This window comes from Hemiscyllium ocellatum, chromosome 42, assembly GCF_020745735.1.
Source record: "Hemiscyllium ocellatum isolate sHemOce1 chromosome 42, sHemOce1.pat.X.cur, whole genome shotgun sequence".
In the NCBI taxonomy this organism is placed as follows: domain Eukaryota; kingdom Metazoa; phylum Chordata; class Chondrichthyes; order Orectolobiformes; family Hemiscylliidae; genus Hemiscyllium; species Hemiscyllium ocellatum.
In genome coordinates this window covers 36,701,681-36,726,209 of record NC_083442.1, presented here as the reverse complement: position 1 = coordinate 36,726,209, position 24,529 = coordinate 36,701,681, and the positions used below count along the sequence as shown (strand labels likewise).

General features: G+C 41.0%; 1 protein-coding gene across 5 annotated transcripts in view; it reads left to right on the top strand.

The window, feature by feature from the left end:
- tjp1a (tight junction protein 1a) overlaps positions 1-24,529 on the top strand; it is a 198,024-nt gene that overhangs the window by 104,483 nt on the left and 69,012 nt on the right. For all 5 annotated transcript variants that reach the window (XM_060853901.1, XM_060853896.1, XM_060853902.1 and 2 more), the window contains exons 3-6: positions 8,358-8,482; positions 13,413-13,515; positions 20,705-20,996; positions 23,546-23,649. In XM_060853901.1, the coding sequence (XP_060709884.1) occupies positions 8,358-8,482; positions 13,413-13,515; positions 20,705-20,996; positions 23,546-23,649 (624 nt within the window). The remainder of the gene's footprint in view (positions 1-8,357; positions 8,483-13,412; positions 13,516-20,704; positions 20,997-23,545; positions 23,650-24,529) is intronic.

Sequence of the window (24,529 nt, the reverse complement as noted above, 5' to 3'; positions counted from 1 at the left end):
AAACAGTCCCAATAAGCAAGCTCCCTTTTAAAAACTAGTATAAATGGAGCATATGCTGCTTACAGGTTGATTTTTGAAGGGCAGAGAGAGAGAGAGAGAGAGTTTCTACACAGCTCACTGTTGAACTCCTCACCAGGTCAAGACAGAACTCAACTGCTCAGCTAGAGAGCTGACCACTCCCCTTTCATTATACAGGTCACATCTAAAATATGATCACTTTTGGCTTGAAGTCTCATCTGCTTACCTATAAACAAAAGGCCTCTCAAATCCTTTTCATCTCTGTACCAAACCAGACTGATAGGAGTCTGACCTAGTTTAATATCCCCCTGAAAAAATAAAGGACAGCGTATCCTTGAGCCAACGGACAGCTTTTACAAGAAAAAGGGCTTTGTGACACCTTTTTTTTTCCTCTCTTCCCACCCCCCCCCCAAAAAAAAAGAAATGAGCCATGAATATTAAAAGATGGCTTCATTTTTAATCCTTCAAAACCCAGTTAGTAGTCTGAACACACACAGACACACACACACTCTATAACTATAAACATGCAAGTATGCACAACTTTATGCAAAATCAGGCTGTGGTGCACCCAGCACTGAATGCTTCTGCATCTCATTCAAGTCTCGATAACCTATTCGAGTCACGTTTTCACGACCTGCCACTTGCACAGTTGTCAAATTGAATGGCTGCAACAACACGCACCATCTAAAAAGTTTGCCATTTTTGTCCTTAAATTTTTCCACAAATGTCAATGGGTGGTGATCAGTGTATACAAGGGTTTCAGATGCATTGATGTTAATATAAACACTGCAATGTTGTATTGCCAACACCAAGCTTAAAGTCTCTTTCTCCACCATTGAATATTTCTGAACATTCAACTTCCTGGAACATACCAGATGGGTCTTTCAATTTCCTTGTCATCCTACTGCACGAGTACCACACCGACACCCACATCACTGGCATTGATCGTCATCTTGAAAGGCTTCATGTCATCCAGTGTAGCTAATACCGGGGCAGTGGTATCTTTAGACTGTCAAATGCCTTTTGACAGTCCACTGAAACTTCTTGCCCTTTTAAAATAATTCAGTGAGTGGAGCAGCCAAACTGCTAAAGTTCAGCACAAACTTTCAGTAAAATCCACTTAATCCCAGGAACAGTTTTTTTTTGTCGACTGTGTGGGAAATTGCCCAATTATTTTCACTTTGCATGCCATGGGGCCATTTGTCCTTGTCCTGTAACGTGGCCCAGGCTTGGTGACTTGGGCTTTGGCAAATTCACTTTTAGCTAGGTTTACATTAAGCCTGCCTTCCGAAGTCAATTGAACAAGTTTGATAAATGCTGTAAATGTTTCTTCCATGAGTGACTAAAAATCACCAGGTGATCAATATACACCACACAGTTGGATAATCCAGCAATGACCTGATTAGTCAGTCTCTGAAATGTGGCTGGAGTGTTTTTCATACCAAATGGCATGACTTTGAACTGATATATAGCTTAAATACAATGACTGCGGATGCTGGAAACCAGATTCTGGAGTAGCATGGTGCTGGAAAAGCACAGCAGTTCAGGCAGCATCTGAGGAGCAGGAAAATTGACGTTTTGGGCAAAACCCCTTCAGGAATACAGGCAGAGTGCCTGAAGGGTGGTGCTCCCTTCAGGCACTCTGTCTGTATTCCTGATGAAGGGTTTTTGCCCGAAACGTCGATTTTCCTGGTCCTCGGATGCTGCCTGAACTGTGCTTTTCCAGCACCACTCTACACCAGAATTTGAACTGATATAATCCATTTGGCATTATGAAAGCCGAGATTGCCTTTGCTCTCTCTGACAGAGGTACTTGCCAATAGCCTCTGAGCAAGTCCAACTTCGAAATGTAAGTTGTTTGTCCCGCCTTTTCGATACAGTCCTCCAACCAGCATGCGCTCTATCTCCTTCTGAACCTGTGCCAACATTAGATGGTTATGCTGATAAGCATGTTGCTTAATCAGAACAACTATCTCCTATATCTATATCATGCACAATTAGGTTAGTACTTCCCAGTTGATTTCCGTGTATCTCCTCATGTGATAGTATTAATTCTTTCAGGTCATTTTGATTTTCTTGTGGAAGGTAACTTAATAATTTATCCCAATTATTGGCAACTTCCTCATTGTCCAATTTGAGTTGAGGAATGTCCAATTCAGGATCCTCTGAACTTGGTTCTTCCTTCTGTGCTGTTATCATTAACACCTTCTCTTCTTGCCTTCCTTCCCTATCAGAATACCTTTTGAGTATATTTACATGACACTGAGATTTTTTCCTGTCTGGAGTCCTTATCAAGTAGTTCACCCTACTCCATTTCCTCTCTATTTGACCAGGTTTACTAAACCTGGCTTTTAAAGGTTCACCTGTCACTGGAAGTAACACCAATGCCTTATCCCCAATGGGGCAAAATTGCAAATTTGTGACTCCTTATCCTCCTCTTGTTTCATTGTATGCCGTGATACTTTTCAATCCTGTCTAGCCAATCTAGCGCTACTTAATGGTTCTCTAAAATTTGACCCATAGTTCAAATGGGTGATCTCCGAATTCTGCCTTATTAATTTCTTCTTAATCAATTTTATCGGTCCTCTTACTTCATGCCCAAAAATTAATTCAAATGGACTGATCAAAGTTTGTGAAAAGATTTGTAGCTCGGGTGCTCGTTGTTGTGGTTCTGTTCGCCGAGCTGGGAGTTTTTGTTGCAAACGTTTTGTCCCCTTTCTAGGTGACATCTTCAGTGCTTGGGAGCCTCCTGTGAAGCGCTTCTGTGCTGATTCCTCCGGCATTTATACTGGTTTGAATCTGCCACTTCCGGTTGTCAGTTGCTGTCCGCTGCAGTGGCCGGTATATAGGGTCTAGGTCGATGTGTCTGTTGATAGAATTTGTGGGTGAGTGCTATGCCTCTAGGAATTCCCTGGCTGTTCTCTGTTTGGCTTGCCCTATAATAGTGGTGTTGTCCCAATCAAATTCATGTTGTTTGTCATCTGAGTGTATGGCTACTAAGGATAGCTGGTCGTGTCGTTTCGTGGCTTGTTGGTGTTCATGGATGCGGGTTGTTAGCTGTCTTCCTGTTTTTCCTATGTAGTGTTTTGTGCAGTCCTTGCATGGGATTTTGTACACTACATTGGTTTGGCTCATGCTGGGTATCAGGTCCTTTGTCCTGGTGAGTTGTTGTCTGAGCGTGGCTGTTGGTTTGTGTGCTCAATGGAATCAATTTAGGTAAAGGGGCAGTACAGAGAGATCTGGGTGTGATTGTACACCCGTCAATGAAGGCAAGCATGCAGGTAGAGCAGGTAATGAAGAAGGCTAATAGCATGCTGGCCTTCATAACAAGAGGAATTGAATACAGAAGCAGAGGTGCTTCTGCAGCTGTACAAGGCCCTGGTGAGACCACACCTGGAGTACTGTGTACAGTTCTGGTCGCCAAATTTGAGGAAAGACATTCTGGCTATTGAGGGAGTGTAGCGTAGGTTCACGAGGTCAAGTCCTGGAATGGAGGGATTACCTTACACTGAAAGACTGAAGCGACTGGGCTTGTATACCCTTGAGTTTAGAAGACTGAGAGGGGATCTGATTGAGACACAGAAGATTATGAAAGGATTGGACACTGGCAGCAGGAAGCATGTTTCCGCTGATGAGTGAGTGCCGAACCAGAGGACACAGCTTAAAAATACGGGGTAGACCATTTAGGACAGAGATGAGGAGAAACTTCTTCACCCAGAGAGTGGTGGCTGTGTGGAATGCTCTGTCCCAGGGGGCAATGGTGGCCCAGTCTCTGGATTCATTTAAGAAAGAGTTGGATAGAGCTCTCAAGGATAGTGGAATCAAGGATTATGGAGATAAGGTAGGAACAGGATACTGATTAGGAATGATCAGCCATGATCATATTGAATGGCAGTGCAGGCTCAAAGGGTTGAATGGCCTACTCCTGCACCTATTATCCATTGTCTATTGACTGATGAGAGCCATTCCTATCCAAAGCTTTGTCTGCCCAATCAAACCAACACCCGACATAAAGACACTAGTACATACCACTCACTGTTTAAGATCCCAGACGTCCCCCAATCTGTTATGGACTCTGCGAGACCACTCAAAACATTCTTAAGCAGGCAGCCCAGGACATAACTTTGCAATTTGATTCGGTAAGTATACAGTGATATTTACTCAGAGTAAGTTAGTGGGTTGACTACTAGATTTTAGAACAGACAAAAATTTATTCGCAAAATTACACAATGAAACACAAAGAACAGAATAAAGAACCCCTACAGAACTCAACCTATCCAACTAGACTTAATTGTGCTGTTCCGAACATACACAACAGTCCCAATAAGCAAACTCCCTTTAAACAAATAATGGAACACATTATTACAGGTTGATTTTTAAGGGCAGAAAAAGAGTGTTTCCACACAGCTCTCCGTTGAACTCTTAACCAGTTCAAGACTGAACTAAACTGCTCAGCTAGAGAGCTGACCACTCCCCTTTCAATAATTAGGTCACTTCTAAAACATGACCACTTTGGCCTGAAGTCTCATCTGCTTATGTATAAACAAAAGGCCTCTCAAAATCCTTTTCATTTCTGTAAAAAAAAACACTGATTGGAGTCCAACCTGGTTTATTATCCCTCTGAAAAAATTAAGGACAGCGTTTCCTTGAGCAAAGGGACTAGCTTTGTGATACATATGCTTTAATATTGCACAACAATATTGTATGCAGGACTTATTTAAATACTTCCTGAAAATCCAAATATACCACATTGACTGGTCCCCCCTTGTCAACTGTCCTAGTTACTACTTCATACATGTGCACGAGTAGATTTTGGATCGGTAATGCTGAAACGATTAATCTCCAGTCGAGACATCTTTCTTTAGGAGGAGTAAACTTTTGGCAAAACAAAATAATCAGGGTACCTGATGGTCTGAGGGGCGATTTTTTAAAAAACAATCTTATTGGTGGATAACATGCTTGTGACTAATCATTGTAGTCTTTGTTTTGGATGGTTTATGCAGAGTCTATGATTTATGTTTTTTCCTTTATTAACTGCAACATTATAGAATCATATTGCACAGAAACAGATCTTTTGGTCCAACTAGTCCATGCTGACCATAATTCCAAAATAAACTGGACCCACCTGCCTGCGCTTGGCCTCTATCCCTCCAAACATTTCTTAATCCTGTGCTTATCTAAATGTCTTTTAGATGTTGTAACTGTACCTGCATCCACTACTTCCCCTCAAAGTTCATTCTACACATTAACCACCCTATATATAAAAAAAAGCCCTTCGTGTTTTTTATTTAAATCATTCTCCTCTGACCTTAAAAATGTGCCCCTTAGTCTTGAATTCCCCAACCATAGAGAAAAAAACACAGGAGAGGGTTTGAAGGTAGATTAATAGGAGGAAGATGATTCAGTTGAACTTGTATACTATTGCATTGTAATTCTTCGTTAGAATAACAATTTTCACAACGTGATTTTGCTGACTGGTTAGTACAGAAGCTTAAATTGGATTCTCCACAGAAACTTCAATAACAAGTGGCTGAGATTTTTATCCTTCAATTATCTCTATAAACACTGGTTAGCACTGTAGCTTTCACATAGTGAAGCAATTCTTTGCAGGTAATTACTTGCAGTCTGCACAAGAAGAGTTTTGCTCTAGTTTGGACAGATGCTGTGAATTTTGAATAAGTCTCGCCATTCACCATTATCTACATTACTCGTTATTTTATAAACCTCTATAGCGGCATCTCTCAAACTGCTATGCTCCAATAGGGGAAAACAAAAGTCCCAGCCTATCAGATTCTCCTTATAACTCAAACCTTCTATTTCCAGCAACATCCTGGTAAATCTCTTCTGAACACTCTATCCACCTTAATAATCTCCTTCCTGTAATGAGACCAGAAATGGACACTACTGCAGAAGAGGTCTCACCAATGCCCTGTACAACCTCAACATAATGTCCCAACACCATACTTAAGGGTCTGGGCAATGAAGGCAAGTGAGTTAAATGTCATCTTAACCATCCTATCTATATGTGGTGCAAACTTTAAAGAATTATGTGCCTGAACCGTAGGTCTCTGTTCTGCAACATTATCCAAGGCCCTAATTTTAATAGTGTAATTCTTGCCTTTGTAATACCAAGATACAATACCTCACATTTGTCCAAATTAAACTCCATCTGCCACTCTTCAGCCCATTGATCCTCTTTGTAATCTTAGTGAACAATGAAGGTGGTTACTATCTCACCAATCTTTTGTGTCAAACTTTACTAACCTTGTTTTCTGTATTCTTATCTAAATCAATTATATAAATGACAAAGAAAAATGGATCCAGCACCGATCCCTGTGGAAATTAATAGTTTAAAATGTGAACTAAGTGCAAAGATCTTGAACTAGTTTTGATCAGACTGAGCATTGGTGTTAATTTTGAGATCTCCTTTAAATCTGATTATATTACATGGTATGGAGAGGGTTTGAAGGTAGTTTAATAGGAAGATGATAATTCAGTTGAACTTGTAAACTATTGCATTGCAATTCTTTGTTAGAATAACAATTTTCACAATGTGATTTTGCTGACTGGTTAGTACAGAGGCTCAAGTTGTAATCCCCACAGAAGCTTCAATACGGAGTGGCTGAGATTTTTATCCTTCAATGATCTGTTTAAACACTGGTTAGCATTGTAGCTTTCACATAGTGAAGCAACTCTTTGCTGGTAATTACTTGCACTCTGCACAAGAAGAGTTTTGCTCTAATTTAGACAGATGCTGTGAATTCTGAATAAGCCCCACTTCATAGGTTGAGGAATGCACCCCCCTGTGGTCAAAGGGAGAACTGAAACTAGAAGGTAACTAATGATAGTCAACTGTATGTTGTTACACACCCGTGATAAATCATTTTTGTTAAATTGGGAGAAGTACAGGACAGAGCTGAAAATGTGTTACTGGAAAAGCACAGCAGGTCAGGCAGCATCCAAGGACCAGGAGAATCGACGGAGAATTCCTGAAGAAGAGCTCATGCCCAAAACATCGATTCTCCTGCTCCTTGGATGCTGCCTGACCTGCTGAGCTTTTCCAGCAACACATTTTCAGCTCTGATCTCCAGCATCTGCAATCCTCACTATCTCCTTGAAGTACAGGACATCTGTCTTATTATTCCATTACTGGGCTAATAGCTTCAGTTGTCATTTCAAGTCTAATTTGCCATTCAGACTCTGCAAGGAGTTGATTTACACCGAGTATTTGATGTTTTTGTCATATTTAAGTGTATTAATTTGATTTTGTTGACGACTTGAACTACCTGACAGCTTTGGTTTTCACTTCAAGTGTATCACTTCAGTTGTTTCCCATTTACAGCAACAAGCTTGAAATGATTTTCAGTCCATTTACCTCTGGATGCATGTCCAGTGGACTAAATTGCAGCTCTAACTATTACTATAGTAACTGCAGGTAATGAAATTTATTTCAAAGATCAAACCGCCTTGGAAAGCAGTTCTTAGTCACTCCTGTTTCATTTGACCTGTAATAATGCAATGAAAAACTGGAAGCTGATTATTGAGCCAAGTTGAAATTGTTATATGACGTGGTACTTTACTGTGGATATCTTGCTTTCATTGTGCCATAATGGAACCATTGACATCCCCTGCTGCTGCTGCCTCTGCCTAACAGCAGATCAGCATGAAAAATATAGTAAGTACTGAGCAAAACCAAAGCTCGGATATTGTACTGTATTCTTTGAAGCGCATGAGCACAGTTGTAAAAGCATCTTGTCATCCAATGCTTTTTTATTCCCCCTTGCACCTTGAATGATCTGTCAGACAATGCCTCTTAATGCTGATTCTTCTGCTTGAGTATTTGAGTCATATAAATTCTACGGATGACAACTAGTCAAAAAGTGAGGCAGATGAAAGTGGATACAATATTTGGAAAATCAAATATGATTATGGATCAAAAATTCATTGGCGAGATAGTGGGAAAGGGGATAGTAAAGCTGTTGCCCTTTATTCATGGACCTGATTTAATGCTGCTTGTGTTGTGGCCCATCTGAGGTAATGTTATTAGGTGTTAACCATTGCATCAACAAGGTAGTTACTGGATTAAAACAAAGAGTTGCAGATGCTGAAAATCTGAAACAAGTAGAAATTGCTAGAGAAATTTAGCGGGCTTAGTAGTATCAATGGAGAGAAAGCAGAGATAATGTTTCAAGTCTAGTAGCCTCCTTAAGAACAGAACTGCATGTCCATAGATACAGTCTGCTGAGTTTCTCCTCCAATTTCTGTTATTGTTTTTAGTTAATATTGAAAGTTGCCATTTGCATGTCATAATGTTGTTTGCTCCTTTCAATGAACTTTAGGCTCCTGGATTTGGGTTTGGAATTGCCATATCCGGAGGAAAAGATAATCCACATTTCCAGAGTGGGGAAACTTCAATTGTAATTTCTGATGTTTTGAAAGGAGGCCCTGCTGAAGGATTGCTACAGTGAGTACAGTTAACCACATAATTTCTCCTCTCTTACCACCTGATGAACTTATATGATGTTGCCCTTATTGTTAGCAAGAAATGCTAAATATTGGATGTATCAATGCACTGTTGACTGTGTTCTCAAGAAGGGTCACTGAACTCGAGGTTAACTTCCCTTTCTCGCACTGATGCTGCCAGACCTGAATTTCTCTAGTGATTTCTGCTTTTGTTTCACTATTGATTGTATCTTCTAAATTTGTAATCTATCAATTACTTCTCACTAACCCTGGGAAGTGTAGATGTAATTCAATAAAATAAGATTCCCATGGTAGGCTACTGCACAAAATATGGAGGCATGGATTGTGGGTGATTTAGCAGAAATTGGATCAGAAATTGGCTAGCTGAAAGAAGACAGAGGGTGGTGGTTGATGGGAAATATTCATCCTGGAGTTCAGTTACGAGTGGGGTACCGCATGGATTTGTTTTGGGGCCATTGTTTGTCTTTTTTATAAATGACCTGGATGATGGTGTAGAGAGATGGATTAGTGAATTTGCGGATGACAATAAGGCTGGTGGAGTTGTAGAGAGTGATGAAGGCTGTTATAGGTTACAGAGGGACGTAGATAAGCTGCAGAGCTGGGCTGAGAGGTTGCAAATTGAGTTTAATACGGAAAAGTGGGGTGATTCACTTTGGAATGAGAAACAGGGATAAAGAGTACTCAGCTAATGGGTTATGGTAAGATTCTTGGCAGTGTAGATGAGCAGAGAGATCTCAGTCTCCAGGTACATAGATCCTTGAAAGTTGCCACCCAGGTTGATAAGGTTGTTAAGGAGGTATATGGTGTGTTAGTTTTTATTGGTAGAGGGATTGAGTTTTTGAACCAAGAGGTCATGCTGCATCTGTACAAAAATCTGGTGCAGCCACATTTGGAGTGTTGCGTACAGTTCTGGTCACCTCATTATAGGAAGGATGTGAAAGGGTATAGAGAAGATTTATTAGGATGTTACCTGGTATGGAGGGAAGGTCTTAAGAGGAAAGGCTAAGGGACTTAAGGCTGTTGTCATTAGAGAGAAGGAAATCAAGGGGTAACGTAGTTGAGACGTATGATTCCAGGGTTAGATAGGTTGGACAGAGAGCCTTTTTCCTTGGGTGGCAATGGCTAGCATGAGGGGACATAACTTTAAATTGAGGGGTGATAGATATAAAATAGATGTCAGATGTAGTTTCTTTACTCAGAGTAGTAGGGGCATAGTGCACACTGCCTGCAACAGTAGTAGACTTGCCAACTTTAAGGGTATTTAAATGGTCATTGGATAGGCAAATGATGCAAATTGAATAGTGTGGGTTAGGTGGTTCAGATTGGTTCCACAGATCGGCACAACATCGAGGGCCGAAGGGCCTGTAGTGTGCTATTACGTTCATGTACTTGGTGTCCTTGTCAATAACTCATTTGTGTTGGATCTTGATTGGACTGCAGCTGGAGTGCTTGGTGTAGTTTTAAGACCATAAGTCATAGGAGCAGAGAATGAGGGGGGATCTTATAGAAACATATGAAACTATGAAGGGAATAGATAAGATAGAAGTAGAGAGGGTGTTTCCACTGGCAGGTGAAGCTAGGACAAGAGGGCACAGCCTCAAGGTTAGAGGGAGCAGATTTAGGACTGAATTGAGAAAGAACTTCATCACCCAGAGGGATGTTAGTCTAGGGAACTACTTTCCCGGTGAAGTAGTTGACGCTACTTAAGTAAATGTTTTTAAAGCTCAAGCAGATTTTTTTTGAACAACAAGGGAGTTAAGTGACATGGTGAGAGCGTGGGTAAGTGGGTCTGAAAAGACCAGCCATGATCTTACTGGATTGTGGAGCACACTCAAAGCGTTTGGATGGTCGCCTCCTGCTCCTAGATCTTATTAGGCCATTCAGCCCATCAATTCTGTGCTGTCATTCAGTCGTAGCTGCTGGTTTTCCCAAACCCATTCTCCTGCCTTCTCTCTGTAACCCTTGATCTCCTTGAAAATTAAGCACCTATCTATCTCAGTCTTAAATATATTCAATGACGTGGCCTCCACAGCCTTCCATGATCGTGAACTCCGCTTGAAGAAGTTTCTCCTTATCTCCGTTCTAAAGGGTCTTCCCTTTACTTGAAGGCTGTGCCCTCTGCTCCAAGTCTGACTTACCAATGGAAATATCTTCCCAACATCCAGCCTGTCCAGGCCATTCAGGATTTTGTAAGTTTCAATTAGATCCCACCTTGTCCTTCTAAACTGCATAGAGTATAGACCCAGAGTCCCCAAATGTTCCTCATATGTTAAGCTTTTCATCCCTGGAATCATTCTCAGGAACCTCCTTTGAACATGCTCCAAGGTCAGTATATTCTCTCACTTTCCAATGTTGTTCTCCATCCGTCATCTCTTTGCCTAACGTGTTCAAGTCCTTCTGCAGCTTCCCTGCCGCCTCAATACTATCTGTCCCACTACCTATCTTTGTATTGTCTGCAAACTTAGCCAGAGTGCCCTCAATTCCTTCAAATAGATTGTTAATGTATAATGTGAAAAGTTGTCCCAATACTGGGCCTTGCGGAACACCACTTGTCACTGGCTACCATCCTGAGAAAAACCCTTTTATCCCCACTCTCTGCTTTCTGCCAGACAGCCAAGCTTCTTTCCATGCTTTGGTCTCCTTATTTCAGAAAAGGTGCCATTACTCTCGAAGTGCAACAGTAGTTCATGAGACTTGTTCCTAAAATGGTGGGACTATCCTCTGAAAAGACATTGGGCAAACCAGGCCTGTATATTCTAGAGTTTCAAAGAGAGGGAGGTAATCTCATTAAAATGTACCAATATTTAAAAGAGACACGCAAGGTGGACAAAGTTTAAAAATCTCACAACACCAGGTTATAGTCCAACAGGTTTATTTGGGAGCACTGCTCCTTCGTCAGGTGGTTGTGGGGGATAAGATTGTAAGACACGGAATTTATAGCAAAGGTTTACAATGTGATGTAACTGAAATTATATATTGAAAAGGACCTGGCTTGTTTAAGTCCCTCATCTTTTAGAATGACCATCGTAGTTTCAGTTCTTTCATATGTAAATCACAAAATATTTTTAAAGTTCCATTCTCCAGTGAACTTCAACAATTGGTGTCATGTTGGCCCAGATAATATATTGAAGGTGTTAACTCCCTGTGTGAGGCTGTCCACAATGGTCACGCAGGTTCTAATTTAAAAAACAGATTTACAGAATCTTACACGGCTTCATGCAGTTTTTGAGCAAAGCAAAATGTAATTTTACTTCAATACCCATGGGGATGGCCTCAATCATGCCACACTCCAGGTGACCCCATTGCACCATACATACTCCCAGACAGACGGACTCTCGCGCGCACACGCGCTCTCACGAGCACCCTCTCGCAGACTAAACCCCTTTACACACACTCTCGCCCTCTCACAGACACTCATTAAACCCCCACAACCACCACCACCGCACACAAATGCACACATATGCATATAAGTTTATGGGGTGAATTTGTACTTGTAGAATTGCATTTTACTTTGCTCAAAAACTGCATGAATCCATGTGAGATTCTATAAATCCATTTTTTAGATTAGAATCAGTCTGACCATTGTGGACAGCCTCACACAGGGAGTTAACACCTTGAACACATTATCTGGGCTGACATGACACCAATTGTTAAAGGTCAGTTGAGAATGTAACTTTTTAAAAAAATGTTGTGATTTACATATGAAAGAACTGAAACCACAATAGTCATTCTGAAAGATGAAAAACTTAAACAAGCCAGGTCTTTTTCGATGTATAATTTCAGTTACATCACATGGTAAACCTTTGCTATAAATTGTGTTTTACAATCTTCTTATCCATAACCACCTGATGAAGGAGCAGCGCTCTGAAAGCTAGTGCTTCCAAATAAACCTGTTGGACCATAACCTGGTGTTGTGCGATTTTTAACTTTGTACACCCCAGTCCATCACCGGTGTCTCCGAATCATGATGCAAGGTTGGTGAAGGTAAGATGTTGGGAAGTTAGAACCAGTGGGCGCAATTCAAAAATAAGAGTTGGGGCAGGGGGCGTCATTTTAGGTCTGTGATGTGAAGAAAGTTGTGAATCTTGCGAATTCTCTACCACTTGGGGTTTTGGAAGCTCAGTATGGCGTGAATATAAAAAGCAGGGATGTACATTTTTGAGGCTTCATTAGGGTCTGGTCAGGCCACATTAGTATTGTGCAGAGTTTCAAGCCCCATATTTGAGTATATTTAAAGTAAGGATTGATAGATCGATAAATTTCTGATTACGTATAGTGTACAGGGCTATGGGGGGATGAGGTAGGTAAAGGCGTTGAAGTAATTCGATCAACCATGATCATATCAAATAATGGTGCAGCTTCAGCTCTCTGATTGGCCTATTCCTGTTCTGATAAATTAAATTTATAATACACAGGAGACTCTTTTAAGTATAAGCAATAATTTGAAGTTAAGCAAATCTGCTATAGACTAGCATTGCTTATTTAATGGACAGCTTTTGTCATTAACTTTCTTGGCAAATGGGACATCTCTGCATTAAAGTTATAAAGCGTATCACTATTTTAGGTTGGATTTGCAATAAAACTCCCTATGGTAACACTGCATGCGATAATTTTTAAAAAGAATGCTTGGATTGGATCAAGGGAGGTTTTGTTTCATCTGTGAATGCTAACTTGGCTCATTTAACTGCAAAATGACCGAAGACTTCCATTGAACAAAATGAAGGTTGACTGTGAGAAGTCCAATGTTAAAAGCACTTTCCCTGTTTGCAATGGTAATGGGGGAAAAAAACAAAATCCTCTGTTCGGGTGTGCATGAGAAGCAAATGGAACAAGTTATATTTGTCAACCTTTACCTATGCAGTGGTTTGTTAACTGCTGTTTGTGTCAATTATATGTTTTTGTTTTTGTAGTGAGAATGATCGGGTTGCGATGGTTAATGGAGTTTCAATGGATAATGTTGAACATGCTTTTGCTGTCCAGCAGCTACGGAAAAGTGGAAAGAATGCAAAAATTGTAAGTAAAGTTACAAAGTTTCATTCTGTTCAGACAATTAATTTAGTGAAAGCTGTCACTGCATTTAACAGACAATGGGAAACATTACTAGATACATTTGCTAATATGTGTATTTCTTCATCAATTTTATTGGAATTGGAGATCATAATATTGGAATTATGTTGTTGCCTGTTTCACATGTCACAACATCTTCATTCAACAGTCTTGTCCCAATAGGAAGTATGGAAATGCAGACACTACATGGGTCCAGTAATATGTAAACCTAATTCGCCGAACTCCAAGTATTTGTATTGCAATTATACAAAACAATCAACTTAAACAAGAGCTGTTTAGTTCAGGGGATTATCTCTTTGAAGCAAGTGCAAGCAAAGGTCATGAGTGCAAAAAGATAGGTTCACAATATAAATGCTGAAGTTGCAAGAATGTTTATATGGAGGCTTGAAAGGACAGAATAACAGCATTTAAGCAATGCTCTTAGAGCTTTTAGTTCTGCACTTGACAGAATCACGAGAATACCGAATCTCGAGGGAACAGCAGTTTATACTATTGAGTGGAGGCTACTGATTGATTGGTAAAGGCATTGCTATGGAGAGTGCACCAGGCAACAATTAACTGCTCAACCTCAACTTCAAACCAGGCATTTTGATTTTGATCAAAGCACAAGGTCTACGAGGAGTGCACCAGGGAATGGCAGTTCCCTCAGCTTTTGTTAGTTGAAAAAGATGCACTGCATGTTCTTGTTCTTGTTCTTTCTGTCTTCAAAAGACAGGACCTTCAGTGCGAACAGATTGCTTCTAGCACGTGCAAGTGAGCCAGACTTGATCTAAAATTGGTTGTTAGTGTAACTCTTAACAGTCAAGGTTGTCCAACACAAAATCACATCTGATGGAGGACGCTACGTTCTTGAGTTTTATAAGCGTAGGCTCTTGCAAACAGTGAAAGAACACACTGATCCTCCAGCCACAAATTTACACCCTGCACGCTTGGCATTGCACTGACAATGCACCTCTCAAATCACATTAATCATTAGTGTTAGGCAGTGTGTTTTTTTGGCTTGATTGCAGTATTCTGTTTGTGAAGAATGCGTTCATGTTGCTGTTGCAGTATAGCAGGGTGAAATTACTGTTTCGTTTACTCAAATGTTTTGAAACATCTCGCCTTTCCAGGGTAATTTGAGGTAGACAGATCACATTCCTATCCATTTGTGAGCTTGAATGATGTATAAGGTACAATGATCTGTTTAAGGTAACTATTATCCCAACTATGTCACTACCTCCCTGCCTTGGCAGCAGTATTCATCACAGCCCAGTACAGGTTGTTCTTCATTGGTTTCATTAATTTTTGTCATGTGTACCCAAGTACAGTGAAAATACTTGTTTTGCATGCAGTACAGGCAGATCATAACACACAAAGATCATAGAATGATTTGAACAGAGTGAAATCAAGAGCAAGGTCAACATGAGATTTGAAATTTGAGAGGTCAGTTCAGAAGTCTAACAACAACCGGGATGAAGCTGTTCTTGGATCTGTTAGCACGTGTTTAAGCTTTTGTATGTATTGCCTGACAGAAGAGGTTGGAATGGAATATAACTGGGATAGGAAGGGTCTTTCATGTTGGCTGTCTTACCAAGGCACCGTGAAATGTAAATTGGCCCGCCTGAGTGCGGAGCAAGTGAAGACTGCAGATGCTGAAGATCAGAGTAGAGAGTGTAGTGCTGGAAAAGCACAGCAGGTCAGGCAGCATTTGATGAGCAGGAGAATCGATGTTTCGGGCATAAGATTCCTAAAGAAGGGCTTATGCCCGAAATGTCAATGCTCCTGCTCCTAGGATGCTGCCTGACCTGCAGTGCTTTTCCAGCACCACACTCTTGCCTAAAAGTGTGGGCTGTATTCACAACTGTGTTGTTTCTTATGATCCTGGGCAGAACAGTTGCTATACCAAGCTATGATGCATCCAGGTAGAGGCATTGTTGTGACCGTCTCAACCACATGGATGGTCCAGGACAGATTATTGGTGATCAGAACTTGATGTTATTGACCATTTTCCCCTCCGCTCCATTGATGTAGTTTGAGGCGTGCTTTCCTCCTTGCTTCCTGAAGTCGATCTTTCATTTTGCTGACGTTGACTGAGAGATTGATGTTTTTGCACCACATCACCAAGCACACACTCTTTCCTGCATTCAGTCATGTCATTGTTTGATATCTGGCCTACAATGATGGTGTCGTAAGAGAACTTGTAGATGGAGTTTGGGTTAAATTTGGCTACACAATCATGAGTGTATAGCGAGTACTGTAAGTGGTTACGTATGTGGGATGCAAGTATTAAGGATTGTCGTGACATGGGTATCCTTATTATCCAGATGTTCCAAGGATGAGTATGGGGCTAGGGAGATAGTGTCTGCCAATGATCTGTTGGACCCGTAGGCAAATTGTAATAGATCGAGGCAGGCTGGGAGTTGAGAGTTGATTTGAGCCATGACAAACCTTTCAAAGTACTTCATGATTATGGAGGTCAGAGGCCCTGGCAGTAGACATGGAGGCACATTGCATGTGTTTTCTTTAGTACTGGGATGATAGTGGTGCTCTTGAAGCAGATGAGATCTTCAAATTGTAAGAAGGAGAGGTTAAAGATGTCAGCAAATACTCTGATCATTTGGTCCATGCAGGATCTGAGTGCGCAGCCAGGTACTCTGAATCACTTGCTTTCTATGCGTTCACTCTTGAGTGAACCCGTGGATGTCTGCAGTGGTGACAGAAGGAACAGGTGCATCTGAGGCTATCTGGGCAGTGACACCATTTCACGAACATTATATTCAAACTCAGTAAAATATCTTGAGCACATTAAGACAGGATGCATTTTTGTATGCTGTTCTGCTTCATTTTGCAGCCTGTTTCGTTGTGTAGGCTTTTCCACAGATGACAGATGTTTGTACGATTAGTTTGGGACTCATTTAGTTCGGTTTGCCTCTTGGTGTCCCTAATGGCTTTACGCGTTTCCTGTAAATGTCCAGGTCGTCTGACTTGGGCACCGCATGCCGAGTCTTCAGTAGGCCATAGATTTCCCGATTCATAGAACATTACAGCGCAATACAGGCCCTCCGGCCCTCGATGTTGCGCCAACCTGTTATACCAATCTGAAGCCCATCTAACCTACACTATTCCATATGCTTGTCCAATGATGACTTAAATGTACTTAAAGTTGGCGCATCTACTACTGTTGCAGGCAAAGCATTCCATACCCTTACTACTCTGAGTAAAGAAACTACCTCTGACATCTGTCCTGTATCTATCACCCCTCAATTTATAGCTATGCCCCCTCCGTGCTCGCCGTCACCATACTTGGAAAAAGGCTCTCCCTGTCCACCCTATCTAACCCTCTGATCATCTTATGTCAATTAAGTCACCTCAACCACCTTCTCTCTAACAGAAACAGCCTCAAGTCCCTCAACCTTTCCTCGTAAGACCTTCCCTCCATATGAGGCAACATCCTAGTAAATTTCCTCTGCACCCTTTCCAAAGCTTCCATATCCTCCTCATAATGCGGTGACCTGAACTGTACACAATACTCCAAGTGCGGCTGCGCCAGAGTTTTGTACAGCTGCAGCATAACCTCATGGTTCTGGAACTTGATCCCTCTATCAATTAAAGCTAAAACACTGTGTGCCTCCTTAACAACCCTGTCAGCCTGCGTGGCAACTTTCAAGGATCTGTGTACATGGACACAGAGATCTCTCTGCACAACTACGTTGCCAAGAATCTTACCATTTAGCCCAGTTCTTTGCATTCCGGTTACTCTGACCAAAGTGAATCACCTCACACTTGTCCGCATTAAACTCCATTTGCCACCTCTCAGCCCAGCTCTGCAGCTTATCTATGTCTCTTTGTAACCTACAACACCCTTCGTCACTATCCACAACTCCACCAACCTTAGTGTCGTCTGCAAATTTAATAACCCACCCTTCCACGCCCTCATCCAGATTGTTTATAAAACTGACAAACAGCAGTGGACCCAACACCGACCTTTGCGGTACACCACTGGTAACTAGACTCCAGGACAAACATTTCCCATCAACCACCACCCACTGTCATCTTTCAGCCCGCTAATTACTGATCCAAACTGCTATATCTCCCACAATCCCATTCCTCTGCTTTTTGTGCAATAGGCTACTGTGGGGAACCTTTATCGAACGCCTTGCTGAGATCCATATACACCACATCAACCTGTTTACTCTAATCTACCTGTTTGGTCACCTTCTCAAAGAGCTCAATAAGGTTTGTGAGGCACGACCTACCCTTCACAAAACTGTGCTGACTATCCCTAATCAAATTATTCTTTTCTAGTTGATTATAAATCCTTTTTTTTATAACCTTGTCCAACACTTTACCAACAACTGAAGTAAGGCTCATTGGTCTATAATTACCAGGGTTGTCTCTACTCCCCTTCTTGAACAGGGGAACCACATTTGCTATCCTCCAGTCTTCTGACACTATTCCTGTAGGCAATGATTTAAAGATCAATGCCAAAGGCTCGGCAATCTCCTCCCTGGCTTCCCAGAGGATCCTAGGATAAATCCCATCCGGCTCGGGGGACTTAATATTTTCACACTCTACAGGATTTCTAATGCCTCTTCCTTGTGAACCTCAATCCCACCTAGTCTAGTAGCCTGTATCTCAGTATTTTCCTCGACAACATTGTTATTTTCTAGAGTGAATACTGTCGAAAAATATTCATTTCGTGCTTCCCCTATCTCCTCTGACTTCACACACAACTTCCCACTACTATCCTTGATTGGAACTAATCTTTCTTTCGTCATTCTTTTATTCCTTAAAAAGCTATAGAAAACCTTAGGGTTCACCCTGATCCTATCCGCCAACAACTTCTCATGTCTCCTCCAGCTCTTCTGAGCTCTCTGTTTAGGTCTTTCCTGACTACCTTGTAACCCTCAAGCACCCTAACTGAGCCTTCACATCTCATCCTAACATAAGCCACCTTCTTCCTCTTAACCAGAAATTTCAGTTCCTTCGTAAACTACTGCTCCCGTGCTCTACAGCTTCCTCTCTGCCTGACAGGTACATACTTATCTAGGAGACACAGGAGCATTTCCTTGAATAAGTTCCACATTTCTAATGTGCCCATCCCCTTCAGTACACCGAAATGTCGATTTTCCTGGTCCTCTGATGCTGTCTGACCTGCTGTGCTTTTCCAGCACTACTCTAACCTTGACTCTGATCTCCAGCATCTGCAGTCCTCACCTTTGCCTAACATTCTCATTGCTATAGAGTTCTCATGTGGACCAGTCCACCAATTCCATGCAGTCCTGCAGAAGCTCCTCTTCTGCCTCAGACCAGCGCTGTACTACTTTCTGTACTGGTCCTCACATTTCAACTTCTGCTTGCAGAGTGGGAGGCAGAACACATTATTGTGATCTGATTTTCCAAAGTGTGGAGTGGTAGGCATCTTTGGTTGTGTAACAATAATTAAGAATGTGCGATCCTCTGGTGGGAGATGTATTTTGATAGCACTCTCTTGAGGTTGGCCTGATTGAAGTCACCAGCTGCAATTGTCGGGGTGTAAATTTCATCCAGACCAGCCTTCACTTCTGCATGGGGTGGTATGTTGACTGCTGTTAGGATGGCTGAGGTGAACTTGCGTGGCAGTAATAAGGATGGCATTTCAGTATGGATACTCTAGGTCCGGTGAGCAGTGATTTGCCAGGGTCACCACTTCTGAGCACCGGGGGTGTTGATTAGGAGGCAAATTCCACTGCCATTTGCCTTAGGTGAGCATGCCATGTGGTTGGTGCTGTTAAGTTTTTTTTTCTGAAGTTCTTTACGAACTTGATGCAACTTCAATGCCAACTTCTGTGAACAACAACCAAATTTATTAAACACAGTACAAGCTTTCTGGAGGAACCTGTAACACACCTTGCAGGGCTAATGGGGTTGCGGCAAAAGCTCTCCCTGAACCAAGGAAACAGTCCTTCCTTTTTACAAAATCTTTGCATCACAGTTAGTAATGCCCAGAAGACAACCCCACAGTCTCATGCCTTTCAAGGCACAATGCAGTGACTACTTCACCTGAGAAACAATGTATGCAAATCATCCCTTAATGGTCACATCTATCGTCAATCTTTTTTTGTAACTATTGGGCAGTAGTCAAATTCCAACTGTAATGTTCTTATTGACTTCTGAATAGCGGATGAAAATGTAAATGATAGGATATGACAATGTAAATGGCTTTTGAATAACTTGGCCATGCAAAATGGCTTTGAATGCCAAGAGATGGGAATGTGATTTCCTTACAGTCTACCTGCAAATCAGAGACATCCCACCCTAGCCTTGGGACATAGAATTTCCTGAAGGTCAGCAGAGCAAATGAACCCTTTAATGTCATGCCTCAAATTGCAATTCATTGGGAATTATTAAAATTTCACCTTGCCTGAAATAGTTGGCATTCAGTTTCCCAGCATTGTGCATGAGTGAAATAGCCTTACTGAATTGAATTGTTGCATGTAGTCGCAGGAGTACAGTTGAAAAGTTTACAAATCATCCCTTAAGGTGCCATCTTAGGTACAACGGTACGTTGGTATGGAATCTTTGGTACCTTATTAGTAGATGAAAGGCACAAATAACCCAGATGAAAGGCACAAATAACCCAAATGAAATTTTCTCCACCTCAACTCTGGTGTAAAAAGTTTTAAATCTTTCAAATGAGTGTTTCCTTTATCATGATTGGAAACATTGTCAATTGCAGTTCTATTTATGTATTACCATTACCACCTCAGGACATAGCAAATTGTTTTACAGCTGATAACATGTTTTTGCAGTTTAGTCACTGTAGGAAGCACTGCTGTAGGTTTCCATGCAGTGAGACAGACAACTACATCTGCTTTCGAGTGCATATTGACACATACATGTTGGTCAGAACAACCGGAACAACAGCCCTGCTCAGTTTAACATCTCATTCAAAAGGTGATTGCAGTAATATTGCAGCACACTCTCAGTACTGAACTGGAGTGCCAATATGGATCATTTGGTTAAATGCTTAAAGTGGGACTTGAATCCACATCCCTGACTTAAAGTCAAGAGCACTATCTGCTGAACACAAATTTCAATGGAAATCTGTCAAAGTAGGCAAAGTAAGAACTCTTGTTCTGTCAACTGATGCTATACTTTTTAATGTTCCCAGACAATTAGGAGGAAACGAAAAATTCAGATGCCAGTCTCAAGACCGGAGCCAGACCGTCAGCCCATTTCAGAACCTGAGGATGACAGTTATGAGGAAGAGGAAGTGTACGATCGAAAAAGTGGAAGAAGTGGACCGAGTCCCTACAGTGGGAGGCGGAGTGAGAGGAGCATTGGGAGGAGAGAAGGGAGCAGAGAGAGAAGCTTGTCACCAAGATCAGAACGGCGATCAGTGTCATCAAATCTTCCACCAAAACCCATCAAAGTGACATTGGTAAAATCTAGGAAGAGTGAAGGTGAGTATTGATCAGGAAAATGCAAAAGGTTAGATAATTATCTTAAATTGAGATTGAACAGTTTAGAAAGATTTATGTGATGTTTATGGCCAAAATTGCTCATTTCTCCAGTTAAACCAAACTTGAGAAAAAAAATAATTCTAACTATGAAGTATCACTGTCAAACTGCTCATTGGTCAAGGTATTTATGTATGTATGTTTAACACTTTTTTGCTAGGGATATGTGATAGATGCTCTATATAATTTCTTACCATTGTAGCATTACTTGAGCAAAATGATAATTGTCCTCCAGAGCGCTCTCATGAGCACAGTATGGTGCTCAGTGGAGAAATCATGGTTAGCTGGCCTCTGTTCAGGGACTATTGCTGGAAACTCTTTATGTAGCAGATGTCAGCAGGATTCTGTGTGGCTTAATTTTTTTTTTCAAGAATATATTCCAGAATTCACCATCTTCATTCATACTTATGAAGATGTTGGTGTACTGTATCCTTAAAGTCAAAAGCCAGCAGAATTACCTGACAACACCAAGTAGTTTGAACAAGATATAATGTAACCTTCTGGTCCCGCAGCGCATGTAGCTGAATGGTGTGGAATTTGTACATTCTCCCCATATCTGTGTGGGTTTCTTCCGGGTTCTTCAGTTTCCCCCCACAATCCAAAGATGTGCAAGTTAGGTGAATTGACCATGTTAAATTGCCCATAATATTCAAGGATGTGTAGGTTGGTGCATTCGTCAGTGGAAATTTGGAATGATGAGGTTGAGGAATTGGTCGGGGTGGGATACTCTTTGGAGGGGTTGGGCCAAATGGCCTGTTTCCACGCTGCAGGAATTCTATGATTCTAACTGGTTATGCCTAAAGGAGCCAGGTCTCTGGTATGAGGTACACATGTGAACTGTCAGCTGCTGCAACGTTTGGTCCTTTTTTTTAAAAAAAGTAATATTTTAGTTTGAAATCTGTTCCAACTATTTGGTTTTGGATTTTTTTAAAAATAGAAAACTCAAAGGTGTGTAAGTTGGCTCCTTGTTTGTACGTGGTTCCATAGCTATCTGTTGATTTTGGTATTTATCAAAGTTTGTCTTTGTGAGTGAGCTTTTATCATGAGTTACAACAATTGTTTACATTTCAGCAACATAATCCAAGTTTTTGTTTTTCCTCACTGTGTCCTGAGCTCTGCCAGATACTCTGTTCTTCACGACCTTGATAGCACATGGATTCATATCAACATTCAAATAAGGAAAAAGAGTAGACAACTTCTCACTTCGACATTCAATAAGTCATGACTGATCTGATTTTAACCTTAACTCTACATTCCTGCATATCCCTGATAATCTTTCATTCTCTTGGTAATCAAAAATCTCTCTCTCTTTCTCTCTCTCTCTCTCTCTCTCTCTCTCTCTCTCTCTCTCTCTCTCTTTTTCGCTCGCTCTCTCGCTCTCGCTCTCGCTCTCGAATATTTAAGGGTTGTGCATCCACTGTCTTTTGAGGAATTCCAAGGAGAGACAACCCTCAGAGGGAAAAAAAAATTCTTCATTGGTCTTAAATGGACAGTCCCTTATTAATCTATGACCCTTAGACCTGGAGTCTCTCACAACAGGAACCATCCTTTTGACATCCACCCGATCAATCTTCAGGATACTAAGTTTCAGTTATGTCACCTCTGACTCTCAATGTACAGGCCCACATTGTTTAGCCTTTGCCCATAAGGCATTCCACTCATTTCAAGTATAAATTGAATAAACCTTCTTCTCTGAACACCTTTGAATGCATTAACAACCTTCTGAAAGTGTGGTCACCAGTGTTGTACATCAGATGTGGTTCCAATAATGCTCTGTATAATTGAAGCATAACCTCCCTACTGCTGTATTCAATTCTTATATTAGCTTTCCTGACTACTTGCTGTACCTGCATTCTAACCTTCTGTAATACATCTAGAACTGTTCGGATTCAGAGCTCTGCAACATGTCGTTTGGACAATGGCAGAAAAAAGATTGAAAATAACAATGTGGATAATTTCCTACGTCATGCTTCATTTGCTAGATCTTTGTCTACCTATATCCCTTTGTAGGCTCCTTTTGTCCTTTTTGCATCACTTCCCTTTTTGTATAGGGGGAGCGGCTCAGGTGGTCAAAGGTTTATGTTTAACCTCTAACCTGCTGGAATTTTAGCATATTACTCAAGTGACAAATAAATAAATTGTTTAGTAGATGTCTGAAAGCCAAGTTGGAGATGCAGATGTTGATTACTAAATTACAAAAGCTGTGCTGACACTTGCTTTAGTATTGCTAGTATTGCATAAGCAAGCGTCTGCCTCGTCATGACGTTGCTATTTGTGCTCAGTGAAAAAAGTGAAGAGAAGATGGCTGATCTAAACAGATAGGAGACAATTTAATGGTAATGATGTCTGCAAAATTTCATTTTGTTTCATGGTGTTTTGAAACTGTTTATCTGAAGAATTTCTGTCCTTAGAATATCCTGTTCCATGGAGTAAGGTACAATTTTCTGTCCAACGTCAATTTCCTTTGTCAGTAACTGTCAGTTGCTTTTCAGAGTACGGTCTGCGATTGGCAAGCCACATTTTTGTAAAGGAGATTTCATCAGAGGGGCTGGCTGCCAAGGACGGCAACATTCATGAGGGAGATGTCGTATTGAAGGTTGGTCACTCTTCTAGTTCTCATCTTAAATACATGAAAATATATCTCCTCTTCAGATTTGACACCAAACCTTGATTTTGAAAATGCATTATCTAGTCAGTGTTCGAGTGGTTCTACAGGGAGGCTTTGATCCCGGCTGTTTACTGCTCTTTCGGATGAAAATAACGTGAAACAATTTTGTAATTGTCCCTAAATGCCAGTTGGATGATAATATTTAAATATATGCCACTTGATAAGGAATCCAGCGCCTTTATTATTTAGAGAATATCTAAAGCAATAGGTGTTCTTGATGGCAACATGAATTTATTCAGTACATAGCTGAACCCTGTAGCTCAAGCAAGTTTCATGCCCTAATTCTGGTCTCCTAAGTTGGCATCATCTAGGCACCTGGTGAGAATCCAGAAAATGCCTTCATTTTAAATTAGGATTAAAGTTGTGTGTCATTCCTGATGGCATTCAAGTGTAGACACAACAGAATTGGATTCTGTTTGTAATGAAATAATTTACTGCTTCTCATTGTCTATTCTGACATGGAGAAATGGGCAAGATAATGGAAGTTGACTGATGATCATAGAATTTGTGCTCCAGCTGGGATGAGTGAGAGAACAGAAGAAAGAAAAAGTACGTTAGAATTCATATTCATCTGAACACATTGGAAGTCTTTCTGCTGTGATTACCAGCCAAGGAAGACATTTGTGCCTGAAGTCTCTGCCAGTTTAAAGGGCTGTCACCGTTTCATTCAACTAAAGGGCACTTTGACCAAACCTTTCTCAACTTGAAAATATAGTTCATAACAGTCCAAGCTCAACAGAGAAAAAAAAATCTTGTTTTATTAAATTAATTGACAAATGTTTTTCTAATCTTGGCTCTATTTAAACAA